The following is a 27,942-nucleotide window of genomic DNA, read 5'->3' on the forward strand; positions in this document are numbered from 1 at the left end:
ATATATGCTCATCTTACTTGATGTCTTACACTGACCTAAGTTCTTGCCTAGCCAGCAGCACACCTGTTGAAGGTATTGAACTGAATGAAAAATAGCCACTTCTTTAGCTGGGTTATTTATCTTTCCTTCTTAAGGCTCTGAGCTGTCAAACATCAAATCCATCATAAACCAGTGCAAGGTGTGAGAAGGGAAGGAACTGTGCAGTTGTGTTCATTCAAAGAGGCTTGAAGTAATACAAACATGTCTTTAATCAGTCCAATCTCTACCCTAACTGCTTTTCTCTTCACTTGTAACCCCTCACGAAGGTGCCATTTCTGCAGAAATGTACTGTCTCCTGTGAGTTGCATCTTATCCCAAACTGTATGAAATGCCTTTTAGATTTTCAAAGAAGCACCTTCATATTTTTAACTCTTCTGTTAGATGCAACTTCATACAAATAGCCAAAGAAAACATTATTTTCATTGAAATGCCCCTTCAAAACCATGTTTTCATGTGTTTGCTATAAATACATAACAAAATAATATATCAAGATTGCTGCTTTTTGTGTTCTTCAATATTCTTACCCCATTAATGCCTGTGCTTGTGCATTTATGAACATGCTTTTCTTCTGCATCAAGCTGCTGCCTTTTGCCTTCTGTTTACTTGTAAACTGTCTGGAGCAGGATCAGAGTTTTGTTCTGTGTCTGCAGGGAACATAACACAGTAGGGTCCCTCGTCCATCAGCTGCTGCATTACAGTGAGAGCAAAATAATCAGTCCTTTCTCTCTCTCCAGAGGAGTTCTGCACAAAACTCTCCAATGTTACATGCAATATTTTTGGCAATGAATAAATTGAGAATGCATTCCAAGAACTGCACTGGAAGTATAATGGCTATTGAAATCCCCCATGATGAAAAAATCCTCTTCCCTCTTTCCACCACAAGAAGAGTTTAATGAATTGCCTCCCTGTTCTGCAGTTGTGTTGATGAATGGGATACAATGGATGGAACACATTCCTTGGTCTGCAGCGACTTTGTTAAACTAATTACAAATTACATTTTCACTCATTTTATGACAGTTTTCCTACTAAAATAACAGTAAAATTGAATTTATTTCAAATATAAGAGATTTTAAAATATTGTTTAATATTTTGCTGTGATGCTTCAATAATATGGTCATTATTATCTTTGCTCCTTAAGATGTTGTATTTGATCTATCAATGTCCCCTTTTTTTTTTTTTTTTTTTTGCATGTTTCTAGTCCTTTAGGACACTGAGTTTTAGCAGACAGGCTGAAGCAGTTCTGTTAACAAGCCATCTGGTGTAAAAGTTCTGTACTTGGGAACATTGCTTTCCAGAAATGTCTTAAATCTCAGAATTTCTTCAAAATATGAACTATGTAGCATCCACACTGAGGAAACACAATTACCTGGGGAAATGTGCGTCATGTTAATCCAGTAACCAAAACTAATCTTACTTCTGACTTGACCTCTTGCCTTCTAGCTTGCCACATCCAGCAGACATAATACACTGGCACACTCACACCTCTCAATTTAGGATTTGCTTTCATCCTGTTCCAGCCCAGCTCCCACCTGGGTGCTGCCCAAGGGAGATCAGAGGAGCCCTGCAGTTACCCCTGCTGCAAGGCCTCTGTAGACCTCTACAGCTCCTTCAGCTCCATTTCCTTTCCAGAAAATGTGCCTCTGCACACCTCCCTCACAGAGTTTCCTGTCAGCTCACACAGCTCTGCTGCCTTCCAAGGCATTCAAGGCAGCACTGCCAAGCCGTGGGGACTGAGCAGTGAGCTCTGCATTCCTCTTCTGCAAGCAGGATGCTTCAACCTGGGTCCTCTTGAGAACTGTGTTCTTCTGTATTGTCCCAAAAGGGAGTGGCAGCTTTGGCTTCATGCTTACTCTTAGAGAATATATTGAAAGCACCTGTAAGACTGTTAGAAACACTCTTGAACTACTATTAACAAATCAATATAGTTGCAACTCCAACTATAAAAATCCCTTTTCTTGTTCCATAGGTAAACAAGCACTTCCTCCTACTTTTTTAGTTTAAGGATCCTAAAAAGGATGAACAGCAGAAGCAGCAGCTTCTTAGACACATAGAACATCAAAAGAGAGTATTTTTCATTTTTAAAGCTCTGTAAACTGTGGTCATTAATATAAATTGTGATATCTCCTTGTTGATGTCCATATAAAACTAGTTTGTGTGATGCAGAGGTTATAAATTGCTTGATGAATTCCTATGCAGATTTATGGCATGGAAGGTCTACTTTTTACTGTAAGGGCTTTCAACTAAGGTATGATTCAAAAGTCAATGGCCTCAGTGAGACTTTCTTGGCTTTTATCACTTATGGTCCAAGCTGCCAGGTGAGCCATTTAATGTCATAGATACAACACACACAGATGTCTGTAGGAGGTTTCGCTTGGGAAGAGGTGGAATGATTTATCTGTCTGAGGGGAGAATGGGGATAATATGTGGTTATTGATAAGCCCTGTAGTAGAAGTAGAGGAGGAACTTGAACAAGAAAGTGGATGAACACAATTTTCCTCTCTAGTTAAACAAGGGAAAAAAATTTTGCATATGTTTAAAATTAGCAGTGGTGCTTATTTTTCTGGGTTATTTGGAAGTACATAACTTTATAAGAACTGTTTGATGAGTGCTAGTCCATAACTTTGTCTAGCCATTTACTGTAATGAAGCCCTTCAAAAAAGAACACATCATAAAGATATGCAAATGAAGAGGTTGTCATAATTATCTTTGCTTTTCTTTAAACCTAGGATCCTGGCTTTTGTTGAATATGCTACTTGTTGATTTTGCGGCTCACATTTTCCAGTCCTATATAGAAGAGGAGAAGGAAGAAGGAAATGCCTTGGTTGCAAAGCAAAATGAGGTCCCTGTTCTGTGTGTTTACGAGCCCAGCCATCTCTCAGCCTGTTTTGCTGAGGAGGAACCTCAAGCCAGTGCTCCACAGACAGCTCTTGTGATGCAGAACCAGAGTAACTTCGGATTAAGCAATGCTTTCCAGAGTTCTGAGTTGTTTGGTGAACACAGCCACTGTCAGCAAGGTGAAATTAACATTAACCTAAAAGAAAATTATGAGGAAAATGTTATAAATTGGGCAAATTGGGACAGATTGGGAGGTGTGTGGCTGATTGGGGTATTTTCTGCATGTAAAGTAGAACTAACGAAATCCAGGTTTGCATGGAGCTGTGTCCAATGTCACTGAAACCTCAGCTCACAAAGCATCCTCCACATCCTGCCCCCACCCCATCATGATATCAATGGATTGTAATCTCAACATCACCCATCTCCCCAGCACCACAGGTTCCTGATTCTTTCCTTAGGTTTCCAGCAGACACCAGGAGCTCCTTCTGATTCCCCAAATGTTGTCTAAGGAAGAGCAGTGCTGTTCTGGTGGGCTGGGAGCAGGCCAAGGGCTAGCTGACAGCAGACTGCATGGAATTATCCATCAAAAAAGAGAGGGCACAGTGTGGTCTTTCCTCACTTTAGGACGCACTGAGAGGCTCTCTTCCCCCCAGTTATCTGTTACTTTTATCAAAAGATATGAAATATCTTCAGAAATATGAAATCCTTGAGACCCTTCTCCTCTACCAGATTTTCTTGCAGTCAGTCCACTGCTTCAAACTTACTAGCATAAGGTGTGACATACAGGTAGAAAACAGGTAGTCTCCAAGTCTTCTAAAATACAAGAACACATGGGAATGTGGATCAAGCCTCTGTGGTTCATGCAAGTGATGAATTAGACATCCAGATGTTTTCATATTTCTCTTCCATGCAGTAAGAGCACTTGTCTTATGTCTCAGAGAACACTGTGTTTTCCATAGAACTGTGAAAGAAAAATGTTAATGGCACCAAGACTCACAGGGCAAACAACATTTTTGGGGTGATGCTACTATTGTTATTTTATTCCCAAGAGGTATTCAGTTTCCATACACTAGCACAGGAGTGGAAATTGACTGTTTTAAAAACATCTTTATTAATTATAAGGCCCTGTAAGGGACCCTAATTTTTTTAAGTATGCTAAGACTAGCTCAGCAAAGAGAATTGGAGTAAGCAGAGGACAAACCAAGAATGATTTACACATGTGATGGGCATATTTGACAGGTTTTATTATTTTTCAAATGTAAAATAAAGACCCATCCCACCATATCACCTTTATGCAAACTGTGCTGTCAAAATGCAAACTGTGCTGGCTGCTGACAATTTGCAAGAGAGCTCTAAATCAGTGATGGTCAGAAATGAGGAAATGAACCACTAGAAATTTTATTCAATATCTGTCTGCCCTTTTCCTGTGCTCTTCACTGTGCTGCCTTTTGTATGTCCTATGCTCATTGCAATGCTTTTTGCAGGGGCCATCAGACAAGGGCTTAACCCAGGTTTGGTCTGGGGAAGTGATGTGCTTATAAATATGTACCAGTTTTGAATTTTTTGTACCTGATCACAAGAACAGAGCAAGGCTGATTAGAGTGAGGGATGAGGAATCATCCCTTTCGGAATAAAAGGGGAAGAGTATAAAATGTGGAGTATGAGGACTTGGAAGAAGGTGTGGATGAGAGAAGGACACAGTGAATGACTGAGAAAGTGTAGAAGTTTAGACATCAAATAACCTAACAGATGATGGAATCTACCAGTCCATGTGCAAGATGCTAATAACTGGGGTGAAAAAGATATTCTAGTAAGGACTTGTTATGTTGTGGTTCAAGTGCTTACAGTTTGTGATGGAGTCGAACAACTTGAACCTGCAGCTCAAAAGGGCTTCAGGAGCTGTGAGAGAGTGAGTGAGTGAGCACTTCTGCCCGCTCATGTTCTTCAGATGGGTAGTGCTCCCACCTTGGCTATTGCAGATTCTTTCTTTTGTATATCAGCACTGATGCCATGGCTTGCTGAAAAACACGGTTGCCAAAAGCATCTCGATCACCCACTGCTTTGTTTGTATTGTCATCTCTGTATTCCTCTGACAAGATTTCCATTGCATGAGGATTTTTGTTCTGTGACTTTTGACCACCAAAAATCATCATCATGCTTCCAAGGAACCATCTGTCCCTGCCCTTGACTAATCCCCCTTTGGCCACATCCCATTCTGTTGGGTATCTCAACCCCCAGCAGCCACAGCAGCATCCATCAGCCACACTGCTGTTTCCTGGACCACATTTCTGCTGCCTGACATATTGCTCAGGTTTATTTCATAATTTTTGCTTTTAATTCCTTCACCTTAGGCAGGCTTGGCAGCTTTCTGTAACCCAGAGCTTTTAATCAGTTCTCATCCTCCACTCCATCCATTGCCAGCATCACCCAACCTCCGTAGTTTTTAATCTTGCTCCACAAGGCATTTCTATGCCTTCTCTACAGCCTGTTATGCTGTGGGAAAAAAAAATCTGTTCATCACACCTCCCCACTCAGCTCATTGAAATTAGTGTTAACCACTTGGTCTTGCTACAAAACCCTGGAAAAATATGAGGGAAGACTGGTAACACAAATCAGAAAAGAATCTTCCAACCTTACCCTGATATCAGCAGCACCAATATGTGTGGCTTAGCAGATCCCTTCCTGATCTTTTAGTTGTCACCTTTATTCTTCCTCTTCCTTCTCCATCTGTTTCTAGTCTTCCATTCCTAGTTGATGCTGAATATAAATTAGACTCCTCAGCAGGGAGACCATCTTTTCCCATTTATTTTGAACAGCACACTACATTTATGGATGTTATCTTTAAGTATAGTTTAAATAATTAATACATAGAATTAATAAATAGAGTTAATACTCTGGAAAACAGAATACATTCCAGGATGATGGCATCTCCCAAGGAAAACATTGATTTTATATGAAAAAAAAACCATAGAGGGCAAGATAGTAGAAGATTTGTACACACTGGCTTAGCAGGGAAGTGTGGCAGATGAAATGCTATAGAGCCAAACACACACATAGTACGAACTCAAAACTGATGAAACCAGTGGCAGTAACAGAGATGCTCTGAACAAGCCATAATCTGTAAAAGTGCGGTTCAGAGAAAATTGGCCAGATCTTTATTCCTTATCACAGAGCTTGCAGTTGCTTTCTCTCAGCACAAATAGCATTTTTTTTTCATCTAGAAAATCTCATTCTAGGTTTCTGCTTTTTTTTCACTTGCTACCAAATTAAAATCCTATTAAGCAGCACACCTGCAGTGGGTTCATCTTCAGAGCAGTGTGCTGTAGCTTTTAATCCAATTCCACACCTTCATAACATACAATATACTGCAAATCAGGGCACTAAGAGACTGAGGGTATGCTATTCCTAGCTCTGTTGGCAGAGAGCAAATCAAACACTGGTTTGTTAAAAAGGGAGAAAAAATAGGACATAGTTAACTACTTGACTTGTAGGAATGGTAAGTGTTCATCTGAGTGGTCTGTATAAACCAGGATACAGATATCAAGTGAAATCATTAACTAAAATGATCAAAAAATGAGAGCAAAAACATGACCCTGCTTGAATTCAGTGTCAAAACTTCTGCTGCCTTTAAGAAAGCCAGAATTTCAGCATGAAAAAGCAGTGCCCATCAGGAGAGAGGCTGAGACTGTGTGAGCTGTAAGCCCTTCTATTCATTTTCAAAACAAATAAAGTGTGAGAAGTGTGAATGATGTATTCAAAGGGGATATGCCCTTCTGCCAGACCTTTGCCATCCTATGATGAACCCCAATGTGTGCTTCCTCTTGTTCGGTTTATTTGATGTAAAATAACGCTGGATATCTGTAAAATACCTCAGGTTCAGCAAGTAAGAATAGAGAAGACTTTTTTTTGTTCAATGAAGGGAGAAACAAATTATTTACAATTGCTACAGTCAAAACATTTCCATGTTTCTTTTCTAATTTTCAGCACATCCAGGTGATTTAGGAAGAGAAAATTATTATATCATGTACTAAGTTGGATCTTCAAGTTGGAAAGGAAACATTTCTTACTCAAAAAGATGAAATGATATTTCTTTGCCTCCAGTGAACAGCAAATCTTCAGAGAAAAGCATCCTGGCTGTAGCATTCTATAGGATATGATATATCTACATGATATATGATTCTTACTTTTTGATAAAAGTTTAAGAAATACTGTTTTTGTTCTCATAAACTAAAGATTTTTTAATACAAAATGCAAAACTGGGCTAGCAGTGCAATTATTTTGTCATGTGATTTTATTTGGATTGTTTTAATAAATCTTCAAAAGATAAAGGTGAAGTACTTGTGGCTTGGTTTTATGTATTTCTTGTATATTTCTGTTGTCAGTAAACCTGAAGACCTACCTGAGGTAATCATGGTAAATTATCTGGAAGCTACAGCAGAAATGAATGACTCTGTGTTAATGCTGCTTTGTGTCTATGGTGTTTAATTTAACATTTATATTTATTGAATAAAAAGCCTAGCACTAATTCCTGTCTTTAGAAATTCCTGCTTTATTTACCATTTCTGCAGGATACAATAGTCAGTATCTCACATATAATTCTATTAACCAAAATAAAATAGGCTATATATAATTGTAGTATTTTATTATGTTCAAAACTAGGTTGTTTGGGCTTGTTCTGTAAGTAAAGTACAAGCAAAGACATTTATAAAGAGAAACTCTGGCATAAATTCATAGAAAATAGTAAATACAAATGATGAGGTTTGTATCTTGCATGCATCAGATTGTGTGAGGAAATTCCCTGCAGCACCATGGAAATGGGAGGTTTGGCTATTTTTGAAGAGCATGCCTGCAGTGAGTTGCCTGTGCCTGGTTGCTATTTCAGGAAGGGACAACTGCTTTGATATTTTAAGAAGGGATATATTCTGAATCAGAGAGAAGCACTTGTCAGGAGCTTGGGAAGCTTTCGCTGATTTTGGGTTTGGAAATCTACATTGATTTTCTGCTTGCATCTCCATTCCTCTGTCTCAGCTCAAGCTCTGAAGTGGGAATCAATTTTCAAAAGTGTGGTAAGCAAATGTAGACCGGATCATGTGCTAAAGGAAAAGGTACTCGTGTATTCAATTCTGCAGATAATATTAAGAGTTTGGTGCCAAAATTACATTTTCTTGGGAAGTGTCTTCACAATCAGAAAAAATTATTATTGTCTTAAGGTCCATTATACCCAGTTCCACTATTCCTTAGGTTTATATGGTGAAGAAAAAAAAATGGAACAGGGAGCATAGGAAAAAATATAAGCTAAAAATACTCAGTGTTCTCCAGTCCACTTTTATTTATAAGAGTTTAGATTCTAGATTAGATATACCTGTTGTCATGGCACAATTAAGCAGAAGTTGTGTCACTAGACTGATCTTGGAATCTGTTCTTCACAGATATGAAAAAGTAAGATGTACCTGAGAACATCTTTTAGATGTACCTGAGAACTTTCTGACAGGCAAAGGCTTCTAAGAGATTCATTCTTCCCTGTCTTCTACTGAACCTGTGTTCCTTAAATAATTTGCATGAATGCCATGGAAGTTTACAAGCATGTGTTTTAAAGAATTACAGCTTTGCATTGCCATATTGAAGAGGTCTACTGCCAAGAAAGGAACTGTATGCACATGTGCCTTTATTAAATTGGGCTATTGATATAAACTCATATACATGCAAATCTTTGCCTAATTAAAACCTCGCATGGAAAACGTTTAATAGCAGCTCCGTGAATTTGCATATCAAAACCACATCCTTGCAAGCACCAAACTAATGCTGCCTGCCACCTCGGACCGGGGGTCTTGCTGTGGCTTGACCCCAGCGCCCAAACGAAGCTTTCCCTGCAGCGGGAGCGTTCACATGGACACTCTCCCTCGTGGATCGTCTCTTTTGTAACAAACTGAGAGGTCGCACCGCCTGTGCCCGGACAGCTCCATCTTCTTGGTTTTGTGGGGCGTGTAAGAACTTAAAACGGGCGATACCTGATCCGGGGGCTCCAGCAGCGTCCCAGTGCCCCGCAGAGGCAGGGTCACCCGGCGCGGCGGGGCCGGGCAGGGCAGGCCGGGCATGCGGAGCTGTCCCGATGCGGAGGCGCTGCGGGCGGCGGCGGCGGCGGGAGGGCGCGGCGGGAGCGGCGCGGGCGCTGCCGCAGAAGATGTCGCCGCGGCCGCGGCCGTGGCCGTGCTGGCTGCTGCCCGCGCTGCTGTGCGGAGCCGCCGGGGGCTACGTGGTGGTCAGCTCCGTGTCGTGGCCGCTGCCCGAGGCGGGGGCGGCGGCGGACGAGCTGCACAGCTCCTCCACCGAGGAGGCGCTGCCCGCGCTGCTGGAGGAGGCGGGCGGCCTCTGGAAGCAGAGCTACCCGGCCTCGGCGTTCGGCGGGGACGCGGGGCCGGGGCCGCGGCGGCCGGGCCCGGGGGCCGCCCCCTCCGGGATGTTCTCCTACCGGCGGGAGGGCGGCGCGGCCCCGGGACGCGCCGGCACCGCCCGCGGCCTCGCCCAGCGCAGCGCCTGGGGCTTCGTGGCGACGCGGGCCGCCCGAGGAAAGGTACGGAGCCCGCGGCGGGAGCGGGAGCGGGAGCAGCGCGAGCTGCCCGGAGCGCAGGGAGGGAGGATGCGCGCTAAAAACCGCACCGCAGACACCAGAAACAGCAACATCTCAAGGCCGGAAGGCAGAGCTGCATCGCAGGGTTTGGAAAGGGGCTGTTTCAGGAGGATGAGGAGAAGGAGGAGAGCCTGCTGGGCTACCGCAAAATCTGCCCGTCCGTCCAGGTGTACCAGCTTAAAAAGCGATTTCTCTGTCAGGAACAATAAACAAAATCGCTGGTCTGCTCTTGGGGGTCATTCTTTTTTCCAGCTTTAAAATTTTAAAGTGAAACGTTCGGATGAGACACAGCATCCAGTACCACTCAGACAAAAGGGGGGAAAAAGAGAAATAAAAAAAAAAAACCAACCAACCCAACCATTCTTAACTTTCTGTTGAAAGTATTCACAGATTAATTAGCTTATGATTTTGAATTAAATTTAGAAGCACGTAAGTCTTCTGCAAGCTTGGCTGAGTTAGCGGGAGTTAATGTTATTGTGAAATACAAAGCAACAGACTGACAAAAAGATATTACTAAATGAATTTGTCTGTAGACAGAAGAGGCCTGTAATTCTACATCAGCTTTTGGAAATCCTATTAAACCATATAATTGTAACTCTTTTGGTTTATGCTCTCACCAGAAACCCTTGGTGGAATTACACCCATAATATAGTCTGCAGTTATCTGCCTTTAGACAGAACATAGAAGTAATATAGAAAAATATGATTCATAATAAAATTTGAAATTCGGGGGGGTGGTGTTTGCTGCTTTGAATGCTGAACTATGCTGCCTGTGATCACAATTATTTTTGAGAATCCAGAGTAACATTAACCTTGCATGACATACTGAGTATTTTAGGCAATGGGAACATGCCCTGCAATATTGAGAGGGTTTTTTTTTAATTGTAACTCAATAATAAACAAGGATTTGTATTTTCTAAATTATGTAATATCATTAAAGCATTACTTATAAGGAAAGCCAACAAAGGCCATTTATAAGCACTATAAGCATTAAAACTTTAAAGGCATATAAACATTAGAAATCAGAAAGCAGGCTACTCAGGCAACAACATCATCCAGGGTTTTCTTATTAACTATTCATATTTAATTTGAGTTTGTTGTAAAAGATTTAATGTATTGACAGATAATTTTACTGATTAACATTTAATAGACCATGAGGAAAAAATATCTGAAGACAAGGAAAAAAAGAGCAATTAAGTGAATATCTGTCATTGCTATTTATAGTGGGATGAAAAGCATAGTAGGAGTATATGTCATTCTGAAGCACATTAATGAGTGTCACTACTGGGCAAGGACATTTTTGCATGCGTTATAACCACTGTGTGTACACAGGGCAGTGTATGGGAGAAAATCTTTTTGAAAACTTGGCTCCTTAGTGTCCCTTCTCTGCCATGAGAGGAGATTTTACTTTGGCTGTCTTGGTTCCCCCCACATCAGGCACTTGATGTTCCTGCCCAGGAAGCTGAGCTCATGTCCAGTTTGACTTCAAACACAATTCTAACTCAAATGCTTTCTTGTTTTTGCAAACCAATGCTATCACATTGTAAGTCAAAACCAAAAGAGGAGGCACTATTAGAGCAAAAAGCAGGCTGAATCAAGGCTAAATTAGGCTCTATATTTTTTTGGGTTTACGGAAAGGTACGAGCAAGGGTTTAGAGTAAACATTTCCTGGCATCAATGGCAGCAAAAAAAGATATTCATGCACTTAAACGTTTTTAATTTGGTAGTTCCTTTAAGCTTAGTGTAAGAGAAAATGTTCCTGATAGGGTCATGGACAGGACTAGAGAGAAGAAATAGAAGAGAGATCTGTTTTCACAGGAAAATGATAGATCTAATTTACAAGAAATGCTCTCTCATGATGGTAACAGAAAGTGGGAGCAATGGGGCTGGCTGTCCTCTCTGCCAGAGCCCTTGAGGGAATCCCCCACCTTGAAAAGGTCTATGTGTAAAGATGTAACCAGTTGCTTATTTGGATTTTGCAGATCCAAGGTATGCCCTATGGGAACTGTTTACTTCTCAGCGATGGTCCCGTCAATAACAGCACTGGAATCCCTTTCTTTTACGTGACACCAAAGGATAACACTGTGACAGATCTTCTGAAGAATCCCATGGCTTCTCTGACCCTTCCAGAGGCAGATGGAAATTTCTGCAGGTAACAATTTTATCTGCCTCTTACCACCTTCAGTGTGAGCAGAGACCTCAGAGCAGAATGCTGGGTCCCCACCTTCAATGTCCTGCATTTATTTTTGACTCTCATGATCAGCTACATGCTCCTTCCTATATTGATTTTTTTTGTTTGTTTGTTTTCCAGTAAATTCCCCTGGTAAAGCATAGTAGAGAAAAGCAGAGGTGTCACTGAAGTATATTGTAGCATCAACAGCTTGAGTGGCTTTCAGCTTGAACATTAACATACCTAAATTTTAATCTCTTATTGGACGTGCCTACATAAAATCTAGGTGTTCAAGATCCTATAATAGTCTATAGTTATCTAGCCAATAAAATCCATAGAGTTTTAAAGGCTATCCAATTCACATCTTTGCTCTGTTGAAAACTCTGGAGGCCTTGCTAAATATCTTGGCAGGGCTCGAGCTGTCTGGGTTCTGTAAGAGGGTCTCAGGCTCTCAGTTAACAAGTTATATGCTCAGGCCTATGACACTCCATCTGATTTCCACCTCTTCAGAGAATATGATGGAATGTGATATCTTTGCAATTTTTTTTACAGCTTGTATATCACAAACAGTCAGTAAATGACCCTCCAAATAGAAAAAAATCCATGTCTGAGGTTTACCAATCTACATCCAATCCCCGGTGCTTCTCTCCAGAGACAGCAGTGAGTTGACTTCTTTTTAATCATGTCATAGAATCTTGGATGGCCCTTCAGGTTTCTTCCAACACAAACCATTCTGTGATTCTAAGTCCAACCCTCTGCCACGGACAGGGACACTTTCCACTATACCAGGTTGCTCAAAGCTGCATCCAGCCTGGCCTTGAGCACTTCCCAGGTCACCCTCACAACAAAGAATTTCTTCCTAGCATCTAATCTAAACCTGCTCTCTTTTAGTTCAAATCCATTATCCCTACATGCCCTTGCGAGAAGCCCCTCCCCAGCTTCCTTGCAGGCTCCCTTTAGGTACTGGAAGTCTCTTTATGAGGTCTCCCTGGAGCCTTCTCCAGGCTGAACAACCCCAACTGCTCAGCCTGCCTTTGCTGGAGAGGTGCTCCAACCCTATGATCATCTTCATGGCCTCCTCTGGACTTGCTCCAACAGCTCCACTCCATTCTTTGCATATAATGAATAACTTCAGATCCCCAAAGCTTCACATGTGTAAAATGCATGTGTGTAACCTCAAAGATGATTCAATTTCACCCTCCATTCTTGTCTCCTTGAAAAAGACATATCTCTACCATATGTTTGTTTACAGTCAATCATGTGGCAAACTTGGCTGGGTCAGCCTTATGTGAAGTGTTATTTACAAGGGCCTCTTTACGTGACGAGGTGCATGACACCGAAATTGTGTCAGACAGAACTCTGTTACCAAAGCAGGTCTTAGCTGGCGTTCGAAGGAGAGAGAGAGAGAGAGAGAGAACGGGTAAGAACAGACTCCTTCAGAAAGAAATGGTATTAACAGTTTTTATTCCAACTTAAGGTCCTCTTTGGAGAAGGAGAGGTTTCATCTTAAGACTAGATTTCCACAGCTGATTGCCTTGAGTATCATCCCACCTCTCAAGCCTGCTAGCTGAGAAGACCCCTGGGAAAAGCAGGGAATGGCAAACATAAAACATTACTGTTACACTTATCTGTATTTGTCTTCAGAATATATTGTTTTCTAGAGAGCTATATGGTAGAAAAATGAAATGTTTCTTAGTCTGAAGCAGTACAGGTAATTTCAGGCTGACATCCTATTCACAAGGAATGGAAATCACGGCTTCCCCTTACAATGTCAAACACCTAATAGGAAACTTCTATCACCAACATTTGTTAAGGTAATTCTGTCTTGAATGCTTGAGGAGGTCAGTGAAGTGCTGAAGTTAACACTGGAATGTTCTGCTTATTACTTAAATATTTCCATTAAATATTTTGTATTAATAATTTAGAAAATAAATATATCTGTTCTTTCATTGCAGGCTTAATGGCATTTATTCCTGCTTTCTGAGCTTTTTCATTCAGTCTAATAGTAAACTTACTATCCAGACTAAGTGCTTAAAAATGTATTTTAAGTCCTATGTCCTACTACTCAGTGTCCTATTTTCAGAGGCCCAAGACTCAGAGCAGCTTCCATTGATGATGTCTTAATGTTGAGCACTTCTGAAAACCACACACCCACTTAGGCACTTAAGTGTGGCCTTTGATCTCTAACTTTAAACAGCTGCTCTTGAAAGTCTTTGCCTCTTACGGCCTAGCAACATCACTGCCCTATTTAGCTGTTTGGGAAGTGCCAATTCACAACAAAAGAGAAATGCTGCATGATTTACAGAAATATGAAATCCATATACACCACAAACCTTTGAGGATATTTACTCAATGTCTTTTTATTACATCACTATTAATTTTCAAATCCCTACTCTTTTAATCAGTACACCAGATATTTACTGCTGCAGCGAGGTAAACCTGGATTCTGTCACCTGACTCTCCAGTCCCCTCTGCAGCCTGAGACTGTGCTCTCTGGTGAGAAGAGTTCTCTGGGCCAAGAAGCTAAACCTGGATTTCCAAAACAGCTTAGTCCAAACTAATTACCATTTGCCACATCCCTACTCTCCCTCCCCACCACCAGTCATGTGCTACCCTGCCCCCCATCACTTCTGGGCTTTGCCTCAGCCTGAGCTGAAACATAAATGTGAAGAAAATTATCCTGACAGCAAGAATAAGTTTTTCTGCTGATCCTTCTTCTTTTCATCCTGTGGCCAGTACTGCTCCTGGCCTTGGAATCCCACCCCCACCCTCCAGCTGACCATATGGTGGGCCTATTTTTGCTTAGTAACCCAGCGGAAACCTCTTGTGTTTTGTTTTTTTTTCTGGGTGAGCTTTCTCCTGTCTTAGTAACTTGAATCAGCTCCTCAAGAGCCAGAGAAAAGCAAAGGAGAGGGGAAAGGAAAAGAGAAGGTGGTGGAAAATAGAATATTCTCATTTTAGCAGGTAACCATACTCCAAATATTGAGCTTACTACTGAATGGAGTACACAGGTTCAGAGTTTGATCAGTGTTCCATGCATTATTTATTTTGTTTTTAGTTCAGTTTCTTTTTCATTATTTCTGAAGTTCTCATCTGGAACAGATATTGGTTTGCATTAGTGCAAAGGACAAGCAATACAGACAATGAAAAGCTGTGTCTTTACTTGAGCTACAATTTTAGGTTTTGATGGTATGAAAATGTGAGCAAGCTTTGGGACTGTCTCTCAGCAAGGAAGGGTATAGGCACTGGACTTCACCTTTTTTCTCTTTCCTTCCCCTATAAGTAGGGTCAGAAATTAATCTATGTTTTAAACTAGGAAACCATGAGCGATTTTTGCATTTAAAAGCAGCACCATCTGAAACTGCAGCCCAGCACACCACTGCACTGCTACCCCACTCAAAGGGCCTCAGTGGGCAGTGCGACACTGAAGAAAACAAGGTGTCCAGCCCTACTGCCAGTGCTTGGGGTGGCCTGTCCCCAGCTTCAGTGTGCCCTTGACCAGCTGAGATAGACAGGCTGTGCCATGCAAGCAGCACACAGCATCCTCAGTGCAGAGCTCTATGTGATGGCTCAAGTTTGGTATAGCAGAATTCTTCTTTACTAGCACTACATGGGAGGCAAGACCTTTCCCTCAGTGAGACCTCAGGTCCTGCTGGCATTAAAATGGTATATGTGAGGTTTTCTTTGCAAAGGAAAGTGTCATTCTTGTCAGACATTCTCTTCAAGTGCATCGTTAATTGTTTTGGTTTCAAAATAATTATGTAAAATAGCTAAATGAGTAATATTCTGTGTGAGAAAGTTCATGCCCTTGTATGCCGGCAATGCATTTGTAGCTTGTTTTCATGTGGAACTTCATTAGAATTCCATTATTAATCTACTCTGAGTTGCAAGAATCAAAATAAATGTGAAAGCTGGTTGGTGCCTGTAGCCAATGCTCCTGGGAGTATTTGGCACTCTCCTGAAAAATGTTTCTGACCTATTGCATGCAAAAGAAATCTCTGGCCTTTAGAAAGAAAACATAGCTGACATTTCAATGTCTTCGTGTACCTAATGAGTTTCAAGTGACTTGTGTACACCAATTTGATATTAAATTTATTTAGTAGCAAATTTCATTTGTTTTGTTTCAGAACAGACTCAAGTTCCAAACCTTGACAATGAATATTTTCCCTTTCAAGGATGTGAGGAATACAGACTGGCCTTTATGGTGTTCCAGCCTCAATATTGAATCAGCTGGAGAGAAAATTTGAAAACCCTAGACTAATAAGAAAAATAACATTTAATATTGAAAGAAAGAAAGCCGAGACACATCTGACTAGGCACTAATTGCAAGACATTTTAGTATTGCAGTTACAGTTTGGATTCCTCATCTCTGACCTAGAGATCACCATTTCCCAGAGGGAGATGGGCTGCCCTCTCTGAGAAGGCTCTGATGGCCAGGATAGAGGCAGCATTTGTTAGTAACTACACAGCATTTTATCTGAAGGCTGATAAATGGATAATAGAGGCAAGAAAAATTAAATGGTTCAGGGCTATAAATAGACTAAGCTGGTATGTCTGTGCCACTGACAAGCTGAAAAGATTGAGTTCCATTCCTGCAGCTTTCAGAGGGAGCAAGACCAAGCCCAACATTAAAGAATAGAGCAGCTATTGTTCTAAACACATTTCACAACACACAGGCTGCTCAGAGGATTCCTCTTTCCAAGTAAGCTCCTGAGTCTGCCTCATTACAGCTGCAGCCTGGAAAACAGGCAATTAATTTTAAATGTGTGTCACCTCCTTGACACCAGGTTCAGCACATTCAGAGGGACACACTGCAGCTTTCTTAGAGAAGGAGCAGTTACGTGGCTGCCATGAACTGGCTTTCATACAAGGGGAAAGCAGCGAGCTTTGGAGTCAGTCCACCTTTGGTTTTTTCCTGCTATTAGTTGAGGATGGTGTTTCAAATCCACACTGCAGACCATGAGTGATTTTCATGAATTCAGATTCCCCTCTTGATTATGATCTCCATCAGAGCCATTTTACTCACCACACTCATCTGGTGCTTGAGGTAGCAGATTGGCATGATCAGGCAGATGTCTTCAGTGGACACAAGCTGACTCTGTAGGTTTCCTAAATGCTGCCTGGAAAATGTTGGCAGGAAGTGCTGAGCCACCAAGCCATGGGAAGAGAAGAGGAATTTTGTGGGTCTGGGTTCCTGCTGTGTGGTGGATTGGCAGCATGCACAAACATCCAACTTCATTCCCTGGGCAATCCTGAGGGACAATAAGGCTGCCATGGGTGGAAGGCACAACCTTTGAGATGTCATATGGCCTCAACATATAACTACTGCTGGGTTTGTAGAATCACTGTTGTTAATATGAGGATTAATATAACAAAGAAATCTGGTACTGTACCTTCACACAATGACAAATTACTCATGCAGAAGACAAAGGCTGAATTCAGACATCCATCAATTTTTGAGATCCACCTCCTGATTCTGTGGCACAGACATATTTCTAGTTCTAGTATTTATATTGGCCCTTTTTAGTCATATGCAAATAATTATGTCAGTAGTTGTTCCTGAAAACTTTGTAGTTAAAAAAATCTGTGTTTAAAAAAAATTTAAAATGAAGGTACCAAATTAGAAAGTCAAACATGAAACCTACTATCATCATGACCCAATGCACACAATACAGCTCTAAATTACTATTTTTCCTGTATTCTTAAATAACCAGCTTCCTAAAATCCCTTTTCTAGTGAAACAGTGTTTCTCTAACTCTGTTTACAAAAATAGTTGATGCTGTGATTCTTTTTTTTTCTCCATGAATTGTCTATGGTTAAACTATATAAAAGCTTCCTGTCTGAAACACAGAGTTCAGCTGAAGAATGCATTGTTATTGTCAATGGAGAGAGGCAAACAGACTGGCTTCACGTAACACATTGTAATTAAAACAGTTTACAAAGGATTATCTTCTAGAAAGAATGAAATTATTTAAAATACATTAACTATTATTAACATTAACATATTAACCACATTAGCATATTAAAACACATATATTATGACCACAGGCTCACTTAGATTAATAGAATAGTCACTACACCAGTACACTTTAGCTCCCTGACCTGACTTCAGATTCAGAACAGAAGACCTATTCCAAAAGCAAAGATGTTCTGACTAACTTTGCTGGCTCCCAAACAGGGCTGATAAAGAAATTCTTGTCAAAATCAGAGCAGGGCAGATCTGCCTAGCCATATCCGGTTGAAGGCCAGCAACAGCTTTTCAGATTATGAAATTGCTTTCAGTGGAGATTTTGTTTGACGTTCATGCCATGCAGATTAGCAGCACCAATACATTCCTTCTGCTTCAGAGACTCTGGTAGTTAGTGGTGAACAAAGGAAATGAATGAGAAGAGTAACTTACTTTTCCAAATTAATCACATTTATGAATCAAAATTACATGCACTTTACAGTAATTCTCTAAGGACTGAGCATTCCCTCCCTTCCTTTCTGTAGATTCTGGGGGAGAAAAATCCTATGATGCATTTTATATAGTAAAAAATAACTCTGCCTTTTCACCTTGTGTCCAGGAGGCTATGTGAAGAGGAGCCCTGTGCAGGGTGTGACAGTCACCTACCTTGCAGCCATGGGAGGTGACAGGGATGAGCTGTGTCAGCAGCCAATCCCCATCTCCTAATTACATGGGTTTTCACGACTGCTACCATTATAGGAGAGCTTAGATTGCGTGGAAGCAGTCATTGCCCTTATGCCACTCATGAGCTGTGTGCTTTAAAGTAGAAAACAAATGTAAGGAAATTGTTCTCTGGGGCTTTCTGGTTGGCTCTCTGTCTCTTCTTTTCTGCAATAGGAGAAAGCTCTTTCCTAACTTCTTTTCTCTTCAGCTCTGAAGAAGTAGAGGGATAAGAGCAGTGATTTCTCACACGGCAGGGAGAAATGTGTTCAGGGGACATATGTGTATTCTCCCAGGGAGGGTGGAAGGTCTTGTTTCCTCAGGGAGTGGAGGAGAAGGATGTCAGCTCCTTTGTGGGAAAAGGAGTCTGGGGAAGAAGAGAGGGATTCCTCTGTACAGACCCAGACTGGAACAGTACTGAACCCTCCTGCCTTTCTCCTACTGGTTCCTTCTTGGGAGTACCTGGCTTTCCTTCCCAAGTGCCTTCCAAACTCTTAATTTGCTTTGCCTGTTGATCTGTGGCAGATCAGTGTCACCTCACTAATGGATTGCAGAGGCTGAGAACGAAGATAATACTCAGGAATACTTTGGTCAGAAACCAGGAGACAGACCATCATCAGTCAGAGCACAGATCTCAGCTGTGAAAGGGAATCCTAACCAAGTCCCAACATCATCGTCTTGTGTGCCAATATAACCACAGCAGCTTGAAGCATAGGTTCATAACACTGGACTTGCATAGTTGCTGTATAAAGACCTTCTAATTAAACTCCAAGAGATGGCTAGTGTAGTAAACAATTTAATGAGTAGGTGGCACTCTTTACTCTGAAGCACTCTTGAACCAGGACCCAGAAATTGCGGAAGTGTTACATAGTAAAATAAGTGGGACATGGTCATTAGCAGTGTGCTGTGCAACATTGCATTTCTGTTGGGAAATAATTTTTACTTGGATGCAGGCCTCTCCTTAAGCTCAGTAAAGCTGGCACCTTTCTAGGTGATATCATCTCACACACTTGGAAGAAAACTGCCTAGGCTGGGTCAAACTCTGCATACCTACTTTGCTCACTGTAAGCAGAGGAACAGGAACAATCAATTCTTCTGTCTTCACAGACCAGATGAATAATTAAGATGATATCTCTTAATACACTGTTTTCTTATAAAATGCATAAGCTGAATCTTCTTCCATTTTAATCTGGCCTTCCTAATTTTCTGCAACAAAGCATATGCATTTGAAATAAGCATGAAAAAAATGAATGTGTTCCCTATTGCTTGGTTTTCTTTCACAGTTACCTGCTTTCTCTTCCCCTCCGTTCATATTTTACTATGGCATTCATGAAGTCCTCTCCATGGAGACAGAGGGCTTGATTCTGGTAAAGACAAACCACCTGAGGCACCGCTTTTGGTTTCCTCAACAGAGCATTATGTCTACCCCTGACTCTGCCTCCCCCTCACACCCAGTCAGCAGCACACAAATGTTACATAAAGCCTCTCCTCTGCATGTACTTGTTCTTGTGCCAGCAAAGATGAGAGGAACTCAGGGACTGAGAGCTGAATACGTATTTATACAGAGGCAAGAAATGTCTAGTGAATGCACGACTAGACCTCTGCAGATGCAAGTGAGAAATGTTTTAGTAAATATCTCTTTATTATCTTTAGTAAAAATATTACATAAATCCCTGACTATATGACCTTGCTCCAAGGAAGCAAATCCTGCATTTGTATTAGTTGCACTGGCAACAACACTGAAAACTGAAGACCCATTCACAACATTTAGGAATGGTAGTTGTAAATTTAGTGGGTTTTGGTGGTTTAAGAAGTATCAAAGTAATCAAACATCATTAGGGAAATACTATGCCAAAAAAAGAAATGCAGAAGCAGATCCACTTCAGAATATGAAGGGTTCCTTTGAAAAAAAAAATACTAATGCTAATGTCAGATTAGAATACAAAGTTCCTAATCTGAAAAAACCCCTCTGATAAGAGGCAGGCCTGAAAGCAAAACCAAGAAAGTAGTAACAGTGTGCTGAACTCTAATGTATCACTGCCCTGTTCAGCTCTTCCAAAACTTCACCTAACATAATCTCAACAAATAATTTGTTTGAGTCATTTCCCAGAAAAACTGACCCTCCAGAATATTATTCCAATATGCAAAATTCAGTTTGAATAATTTTTACTGGGAAAACAGTATTATGTGTATCAATCAGTGTAGCACCCTGCTTCATGAGAATGTAGAGAAAACTGTAAACAGAAGAAGCCAGGGCAAAAAAGCTAAAACACGAAAAAACCTATTCAAGCTATGGATGCACAGTGTGTGGGCTTTGTTGTCAGCCAAAAATGTGGAGAGCAGCTTTTCATGTCAGTTGTGGAAGAGTCACATCAGACACTAGTCCTATTAGGCAAAACTTTCTCAGCAAAGACAGGCAGGGTTCACTCCTTGACCACAGCTACATCAGCTCTATAGCCTACTCAAAATCAAATACTATTCTTTCAGAATAAACATGGACTTGAACAAAAACACTAAATAATTGTAATCTGAGAAGGTCAGAACAAAACTTCTCACTGCTCCTGATCACATTCAAAATCTATCACCTCGATCTGCTCTGTGAAACACAGACATCTTTTAATAACAATCTCTTTCAAAATCCTCTCTTAAAGTAATTAACCACATATTACTTAGGAGCTGTGTGCAAGAAAGACACTTGGAATTATTCCTGCTTTCCCTGGCTCTTCAGTTGTTTTATGATTCTGTTTGGCTGTGGAGGAAATTGTATCATATATTCAGATGCACAGTTGTTTTAAAGCAATTTTCTGAGCTGAATTTCTGCATGCAAGAAGTCTCTTTTCTTCATCAGTATAAATGTTAAATATGTACTGAATATATAAACATATGCAGAGGGCTTTGGGTACAGTTTTAAGATTTTATTGTTATAAAAGATAACAATTGATCAGGAGATTGCTTCAAATGGACTTGAACACTTCACCATCCAGGGCCAACAGGTGCAAGAGTGTGAATGATCACTGCCCTGGCTGCTGGACACACAGACCCTCAGCTGACACCCTCTGCAGGTGGGATTGGCTCCTTTCTCTTCAGCTGTGTTCACTGTATTTGCCTTTATTTATTTGTGTTTTGGTGGGTGAGCATCTCACTGGGCAGCCACACAACACCCAAAGCCTATGCAAAAGAAATCCCAGGAGCTACAGGTGTCTCTGTGTCATGGAGCTGTGTTCCTTAGGGAATCCCAGGAGCTATGGGTGTCCCTGGGGCATGGGGCTGTTCCTTAGGGACAGAGCACTTTCAGGCCACAGGAACCCAGACATGACATCTTCAGCAGGCAGTAGGAGTCAGTGCTGAGGATCTGTGGTGTACCAAGGTGATCATGTAGATCAAGTACAAGTTTGTACTCTGCATACACACTAATAGAAATAAATCCATGTGCCTGGGCAGGGAATGCAGATTTTTGGGTACTCAGAACACTACTTTCATAACTTAAAAGATGCTACTAGAGAAAATTTTAAGTTGATGTGGACAGAAAGTCAGAGCCTGAGCTTTGCCTTGACCGTTCCTCCCATCAGTAAGCATGGGAGAGGGAAACAAATACAAGTGGAATTTGTCCAAAAGTTGTTAAACTGAACATCCCCTTCAACTGCTGCTCCAGACTGAGCAGGACACTGAAATAGTGTCCCTGAGATGATGTGACTGCAAATGGCACTTTGGAGGTCAGACTGCAGACAGTGACTATGTTTACCGGACATAGTCAAGTATCAATCAGCCTCCTGTACTTCCTTACATATCTCTGTTCATGACCCTCTTTAGAAAAGCAGCTATTTTATCTAGTGAGCTACACAGTCTCTCATAACCATCTGTGGAGAATCTGCAGGTGTTAAATTAGCTGCAGGAGGATGCCCATATGTTTCCTGTACACACTAGACCCACATTGAGAAATATAACCAAAAATGAAGCCATTGCAGATTGCACACAGTTAAGGCTAAAGGGCTCAAGCCGATTTCGTTAAGTAAAATTGTACATGGATGAGATGTAATTTACTGTGAAAAACACAGTGAAGAAGAAATACAGCTTTCATTTTCTAATGTAGTTTCTTGGGCTGACATGGGAACATGGTTCCCTGAGACACTAAGCAGTCTCGAACTGCTGGCGACGGGACTTTGGGCTACTCAGTATTTGCCAGGATCAAAGCTTTTGCAGTCATTTCATAAACTTTTGGTTTTTTGTAATTGGTAGATTTACTTCTGATTTATGTCCTTGTATTGTATAGTCAAGAGTCAGCAACTGCCCTGCAGTTACCCACAGGAGTTATTTATTATTACTATATACAAAGACCCAAAAAGTAACAAGTACCTTCCCTGTCTTGGGCTGAAGGCAATTGGAGAACTTTTCTATTTGGTGTAAACCAGTTGAAAAATGGGTAAAAAATGAACAAGGATTGATTTTCTAGGACAAGCACAATGAAAAGACCTTATGTTTTACATACAGACATATTCATACTCATTTCTGTAGGCATAGACACAGACTAACCATCTCATTACTTCTTCTCAGAATCCTGAATACAGGCCTGTACATCTGTCTGGGAATACTGCTGTTTTCACATTTTTTTACAATCCAATATATGCTAATTCAATTTTTGTGATCCTAAATTAAAATTAAGCAACTATTTACAGCAGAGCTACATGTCAATCAAGTGTTCCTTCCAGACTTCCTCCTCTACCAAACAGTATAGCTGGGAGTAGAGAGGACCCACATGGCTTGACAAAGCTTTTTATATGTGAGCAGGAGTCCACACTTCTCCAAAAAACTTTAAAAAAGCATGCAAGCTATTACTCATGAGCAATTTTCTCTCACAGAAAAAACGTAATTGATCCAGAGGATCCAAGGTGCACCAGGCTGACTCTCATGGGACAGATGGTCACGGTGCCTCCAGAGGAAGTAGAATTTGCCAAGCAAGCAATGTTTTCCAGGTCTGTATCTAACAGGCATGTAGTAGAGTGCAACCCACGGGTTTGAGACAAATACACAAATGTGGTCGTTTGGTACAGAAAATCTGAGAAATAACAAGCCTGACCTTTGCTTTGGGGCCATGAAGCGTGCTGGTTTCTGTGTGGCTTGGAATGACAGACCTTTTAACTCCTGAGGAAATGGATTATGGAAATGCAGTTAGTTAGTGTTGGACTCTGGTAAAGCACATGGTTTATAATCTGGGGATTATGAAGATATGTCACCTGGTTTCAAGGAGAGATTCCATAATTCCATGGTGTATTTGTTATCTTTAATGATTCTACCCCACCTTATGACAGGTAGTGGACCCAGAGACAGAGCTGAGGTCTGCTGCCTTTGGGTTTACAAACATTTTCAGGGTGGAGCTTATAAATTTAATTACATCTCCTCATGTCCCAGCTGCTTCAAAGCCATAGTACTGACTGAGCAGTCTCCTTTGAACAGATGCAGGCACAGCCCAGATGTGTAGCACACACACAGGGTGTGCCCCCATGCCCTTCAGTGGGTTTCCAGAATTACAGGTGTGAAGAGCCTAAACCTTAGCTGGGGCACACACCTCCCACATGGGCTGCCAGGGATTGTCCTCCAGGTGCACCTTGCCTGGTCAGTCAAAGACTGCTGGGAAACTGGGATGAGCTTGGATCCGAAATGGCCCAGAGATGGTATTCCTTCTGACCTACAGGCTGGGACTCTGTCAGGGTGTACCACCAACAGCAAAAATGGGACCATGAACAGATGGAGCCATATTGACACACAAGCCTTCTTTACAAACTTCACAGGAATTAGATTTCCATGTGATCCAGAGTCCACCAGCACCTCAGCAGAAGATGCTCTGCTGTCAGGGTGCAAGAGTCAAAAAGATAAAGTGAGGGCTGCTGGGGCACATCCAGTGCCAGCAGCATCTGATGCCACTTATCAACCCCAGAATCATAAGTGCTCAAAGGGATAACTCAGAAAATGGTGGGAAACACAGTTTTCCCATTGAGAGGGAAACCAGGAAGTTGGCAAACCAAGCACCTCTGCTGCAGGGTCCTCTGCAGGAGCAGAGGGCAGTGAGCCAACATTGCTCCCCAGACTTGCACCACTTCCCACCCAAGTTCCTGTGAACAGTGACTTGAACTGTGGTACCCCTCTGTGCATCGCTGCTGAGCTTCCCACAGCTACGCTCGCTGGGGCTTGGGGAGCAGACATCTGCACCTTGTCAGGGAGAATCTGTCTGACCTAGCTGTAAGGGAGACCAGAGAAATGAGACAAAAATACAGGATGAGAAGGCTGTCAGAGGTGACAGCTTGCAGAGACAATGCTCTACCTGCTACCCAGTTTTATTAGCCCTCCCTCTGTACCACAAGTGCTACCAAAGATGTATTATTTTCAGGACACTGTTTTCTTTAAACAGATACAATCACAACCCTGACATACATTAAAAGAGTCTTCTCTAACTATTTTTCACTTACTCAGAGACCAAACAACACCTTTAGAGATAGGGTTCTGCAGTGGGGGAAGGTGGTGATTGCTGGCTGCCTGCTGGTGATTGCAGTTCTCCCCAGATTGAGGTGAGGAAGATGACAAACCTTACACCAAGGAAGGGACAAAAAGATGAATGGTGGTGTTCTCATATCTCAGGTTTCACTCTGGCTGAACACACCAGGCTGAAGAAAAAAGCTGACTATGCATATGCTTTGGCACATCTGATTTTTTTTTGCTTTTCTTTGTCCTTCCAGGCACCCAGTGGTAAGAAAGTGGCCTCGTAGCTATGAGTGGTTCTTCATGAAAATGAACATTGAATACATCTGGCTTCAAAGCTGGTATGGAGAAGTTTCTCCCATTGCAGTAGAAGAGTATTTAAAAGCGGTTCCAAATAAAGGATGACTGAATGGGCTTTGAGATAAAAATCTCCTGGGTTTCCTTTCCAAACACTTTTAAAATTTCATGGTAGATGGTTTCTTTACAGTGATATTTTTCTCTTCTCCCAAAAGGCTTCAAAATAGCCCTGTCTCACATGGAGTGGAGTGAAAATAAATCAACACAGACTTTCAAATTATAAAGGAGAGGTGGATATTAGCCCTACCCTGCAATGTACAGACTTGTCATTTCAAGCAGGCAATGCGTCATCCGAAATGCTGTTTTTAAAACGCTTTGTATCTGTTTGTTTTGACTTCTATTGCTGTGCACCCACAGGGAAACTACACTATGTGCTAAATATAATGTTCTGAATTGCAGAAAATGCAAATTGCCTACTCAGAACCCTCTATGCATTGTGGAGGTATTACTGCTGCTTGGTCTCCCTTGATTTGTAAATACTTTAAGAGAAACTTAATAGCTGCAAATTTAGGTGTTTAAGTTTAAAAACAAATTATTTGCTAAAGCTGTCCTCATTTGCTAACTTCTCTGTTCTATGTGTGCTTTTCCCTAATTAGATAATTTGATGTTTCATTTGGAAATTGACTAAAACTTCTCTCATTAGAAGAAAAAATGCAATCAGTTCAAACAACACAGCTCCATATAATTTGTCTCTGACACAAAGCTGGTTAAACACATTAAAGGCCAAAATCAAATCAGCCCCACAAGGATTATCTCAATACAAGTATAAACATTCTCCTAAGAAGAATTTGAGTAAATGTTCTCAGCTAGCCTGCTCCTGTTGAGACAGGAAAAGTATTTTTAACAGCCTGTAGTCCCAATAATTTTTTTTGCCTCCCTGCTCCAGCCACTGCTTTATTTTTAACTGGCTTGTGCAACTGATTTTTGTAAGCCCTCACTAACTCACTGAGGGGTGGAGCCTGTTCTTTAACTCTGTTTCTTCACCAAGATTTAAAGCGCTTTTTCATGCATTTATTTTTTAAAGAAGCCTAAAGATGGTAGGTATTTCAGGCCATGAAAAACTGTTTTTTATGGTGGAAAGTGCAAACTTCATTGCAAACACATTATGTATAGGCTTCTCATGTGGTAACACCAAAAGAGTTCAAAGGTATTATAATCACTGTCAGCTCTTTCTCTAGATGTACTCCTGGTAAAGTTATTCTGCAGTTCTTAAGGGTATCACAGAAAGAAAACTCCCATGGCTAACCAGCCAAGTCACCACACAGTTTGAAAATTATATGTCTGCTCTCCCTGTTACATTAAGAAGGAGACACATTGAGATGGGTTTTATGTGCCTGTGGGGAAGGTCTTCCAGCATCCCTGCGAGTGCTCTTGAGCTCTGGTCATCAGCCTGCACCACATCTGGGCTGGGGAGGAGCCTGAGTGCCTCAGTGAGTGCCCTGAACTTGTACAGGTTAATCCCTGGGCAGAGCTCAGAGGCAGCTGCATGAGCTGTGATCAGCTGGAAGCCAATTAAGTGTAGCTGAGCTTATTTTGGCTCAGGCAAGGGGGGAGAGAGAGAGTCATTCCCAGAACAGCTGGGCACCATGCTGGTTTAACTACAGGGGGCCCCAGGGTGCCCAACTTAGCCCTAGGGTGAGTCCCAGCCCCCAGGCATCACTACTATTCCTGAAATTCTGTAAGAAGCCAAGGCAAGTGAGGGGGGAAACTTTGTTTAGACACTCACTAAGCTTTTTTTATTCTTGTCTCATTGCCAGAGACTTTGTTAGCTGTGCAGATCTTTTGCAGAGGTAATTACACAAAAGCAGGAAGTGTCCTGCCTGAATCTATTTCCTTTTTTTTTTTTTTCTTGGCAGATGAGCTGCATTTTCACATTTGAGTTTGCCCCTGAATCTTGCATTGTGTAATACTGAAGCAAGATGGCCCATTTTATACAGACTTATAGAATACCATCAAGTGAAATCCTCCTCGATTCCTATAATTTTGCCATGAGGATCTTTGTCCGCTATGGATTTGATGACTTTGTCCATTAGGATTAATGGAATTTTAAAACTGAGTTCAACAGGAATAATACCAGTCCTTCTAAGAGAATTTCACAGGTGTGAAATTCTGTGAAAGCATAATTACATATTTCCTTATCCCAGTTCACTACGGTTCCCAGAGAAACATGAAACCCCCATTCTGCCCCCCACTCCTAAATACACACAGATTAAGCAAATCTAGAGTACAATCTCAATGTTTAAACGAGGTGAAGAAGAGAGGAAGAATTTTAGAAGTGCTACTGTCACTATACTCCCAATTTCATTCACATCCCCTGGCAACAGTGACATGGTCCTATGTCCTATCCGTTGCCTTATTAACAAGCCTTGAAGCAGTAAGGGGTTGTGTCAAGAAGGTTCAGAAGAGCTTTAATGGCTTAAGAAGTCAGCGTGTACTAAGAAAGGCTTTGAATTTACAACACACTACTTGTTATAGGCTGCCTCCCTGCACACACAGATTAATTGGAGTCGCTTCTGTATTGTAAAATGACACATTCATCAAGATGATTTCCTGTATGGACCTGCTGTGAGGCTCTTCACACAACCTTAAAAAATGAAATGCTGGGGACATTGTAAAGAGACAAAAGGGGCCTCATGAAGAAATGCTGTCTTACATCACCTGTTCTCATTTCATGCTTCCTTCACCCAAGGAATAACTACCATGTGAGTCCTCGAAGGTCTGTAGAAATTCATCAAAAATATGACCTACAGATTTTGAGTGGAATTTTCCAGCCCAA

The 27,942-nt window shown here is 41.5% G+C and overlaps 2 protein-coding genes across 6 annotated transcripts in view; both read left to right on the forward strand.

Moving 5' to 3' along the window:
* RFX8 (regulatory factor X8) overlaps positions 1–7,208 on the forward strand; it is a 31,774-nt gene extending 24,566 nt beyond the window's left edge. For all 5 annotated transcript variants that reach the window (XM_064408066.1, XM_064408068.1, XM_064408069.1 and 2 more), the window contains 2 exons: positions 2,766–3,053; positions 6,859–7,208. In XM_064408066.1, the coding sequence (XP_064264136.1) occupies positions 2,766–3,053; positions 6,859–6,905 (335 nt within the window). In that variant the 3' untranslated portion in view covers positions 6,906–7,208. The remainder of the gene's footprint in view (positions 1–2,765; positions 3,054–6,858) is intronic.
* Positions 7,209–8,820: 1,612 nt separating this feature from the next.
* Positions 8,821–27,881, forward strand: CREG2 (cellular repressor of E1A stimulated genes 2). Its single transcript, XM_064408072.1, has 4 exons — positions 8,821–9,445; positions 11,484–11,653; positions 23,195–23,308; positions 25,067–27,881. Exons 1-4 carry the CDS (start codon positions 8,984–8,986, stop codon positions 25,212–25,214), a joined length of 894 nt encoding a protein of 297 aa, XP_064264142.1. The 5' UTR covers positions 8,821–8,983; the 3' UTR covers positions 25,215–27,881.
* The last annotated feature ends 61 nt before the right edge of the window (positions 27,882–27,942 follow it).

The sequence above is a fragment of the Passer domesticus genome, chromosome 2, assembly GCF_036417665.1.
Source record: "Passer domesticus isolate bPasDom1 chromosome 2, bPasDom1.hap1, whole genome shotgun sequence".
In the NCBI taxonomy this organism is placed as follows: domain Eukaryota; kingdom Metazoa; phylum Chordata; class Aves; order Passeriformes; family Passeridae; genus Passer; species Passer domesticus.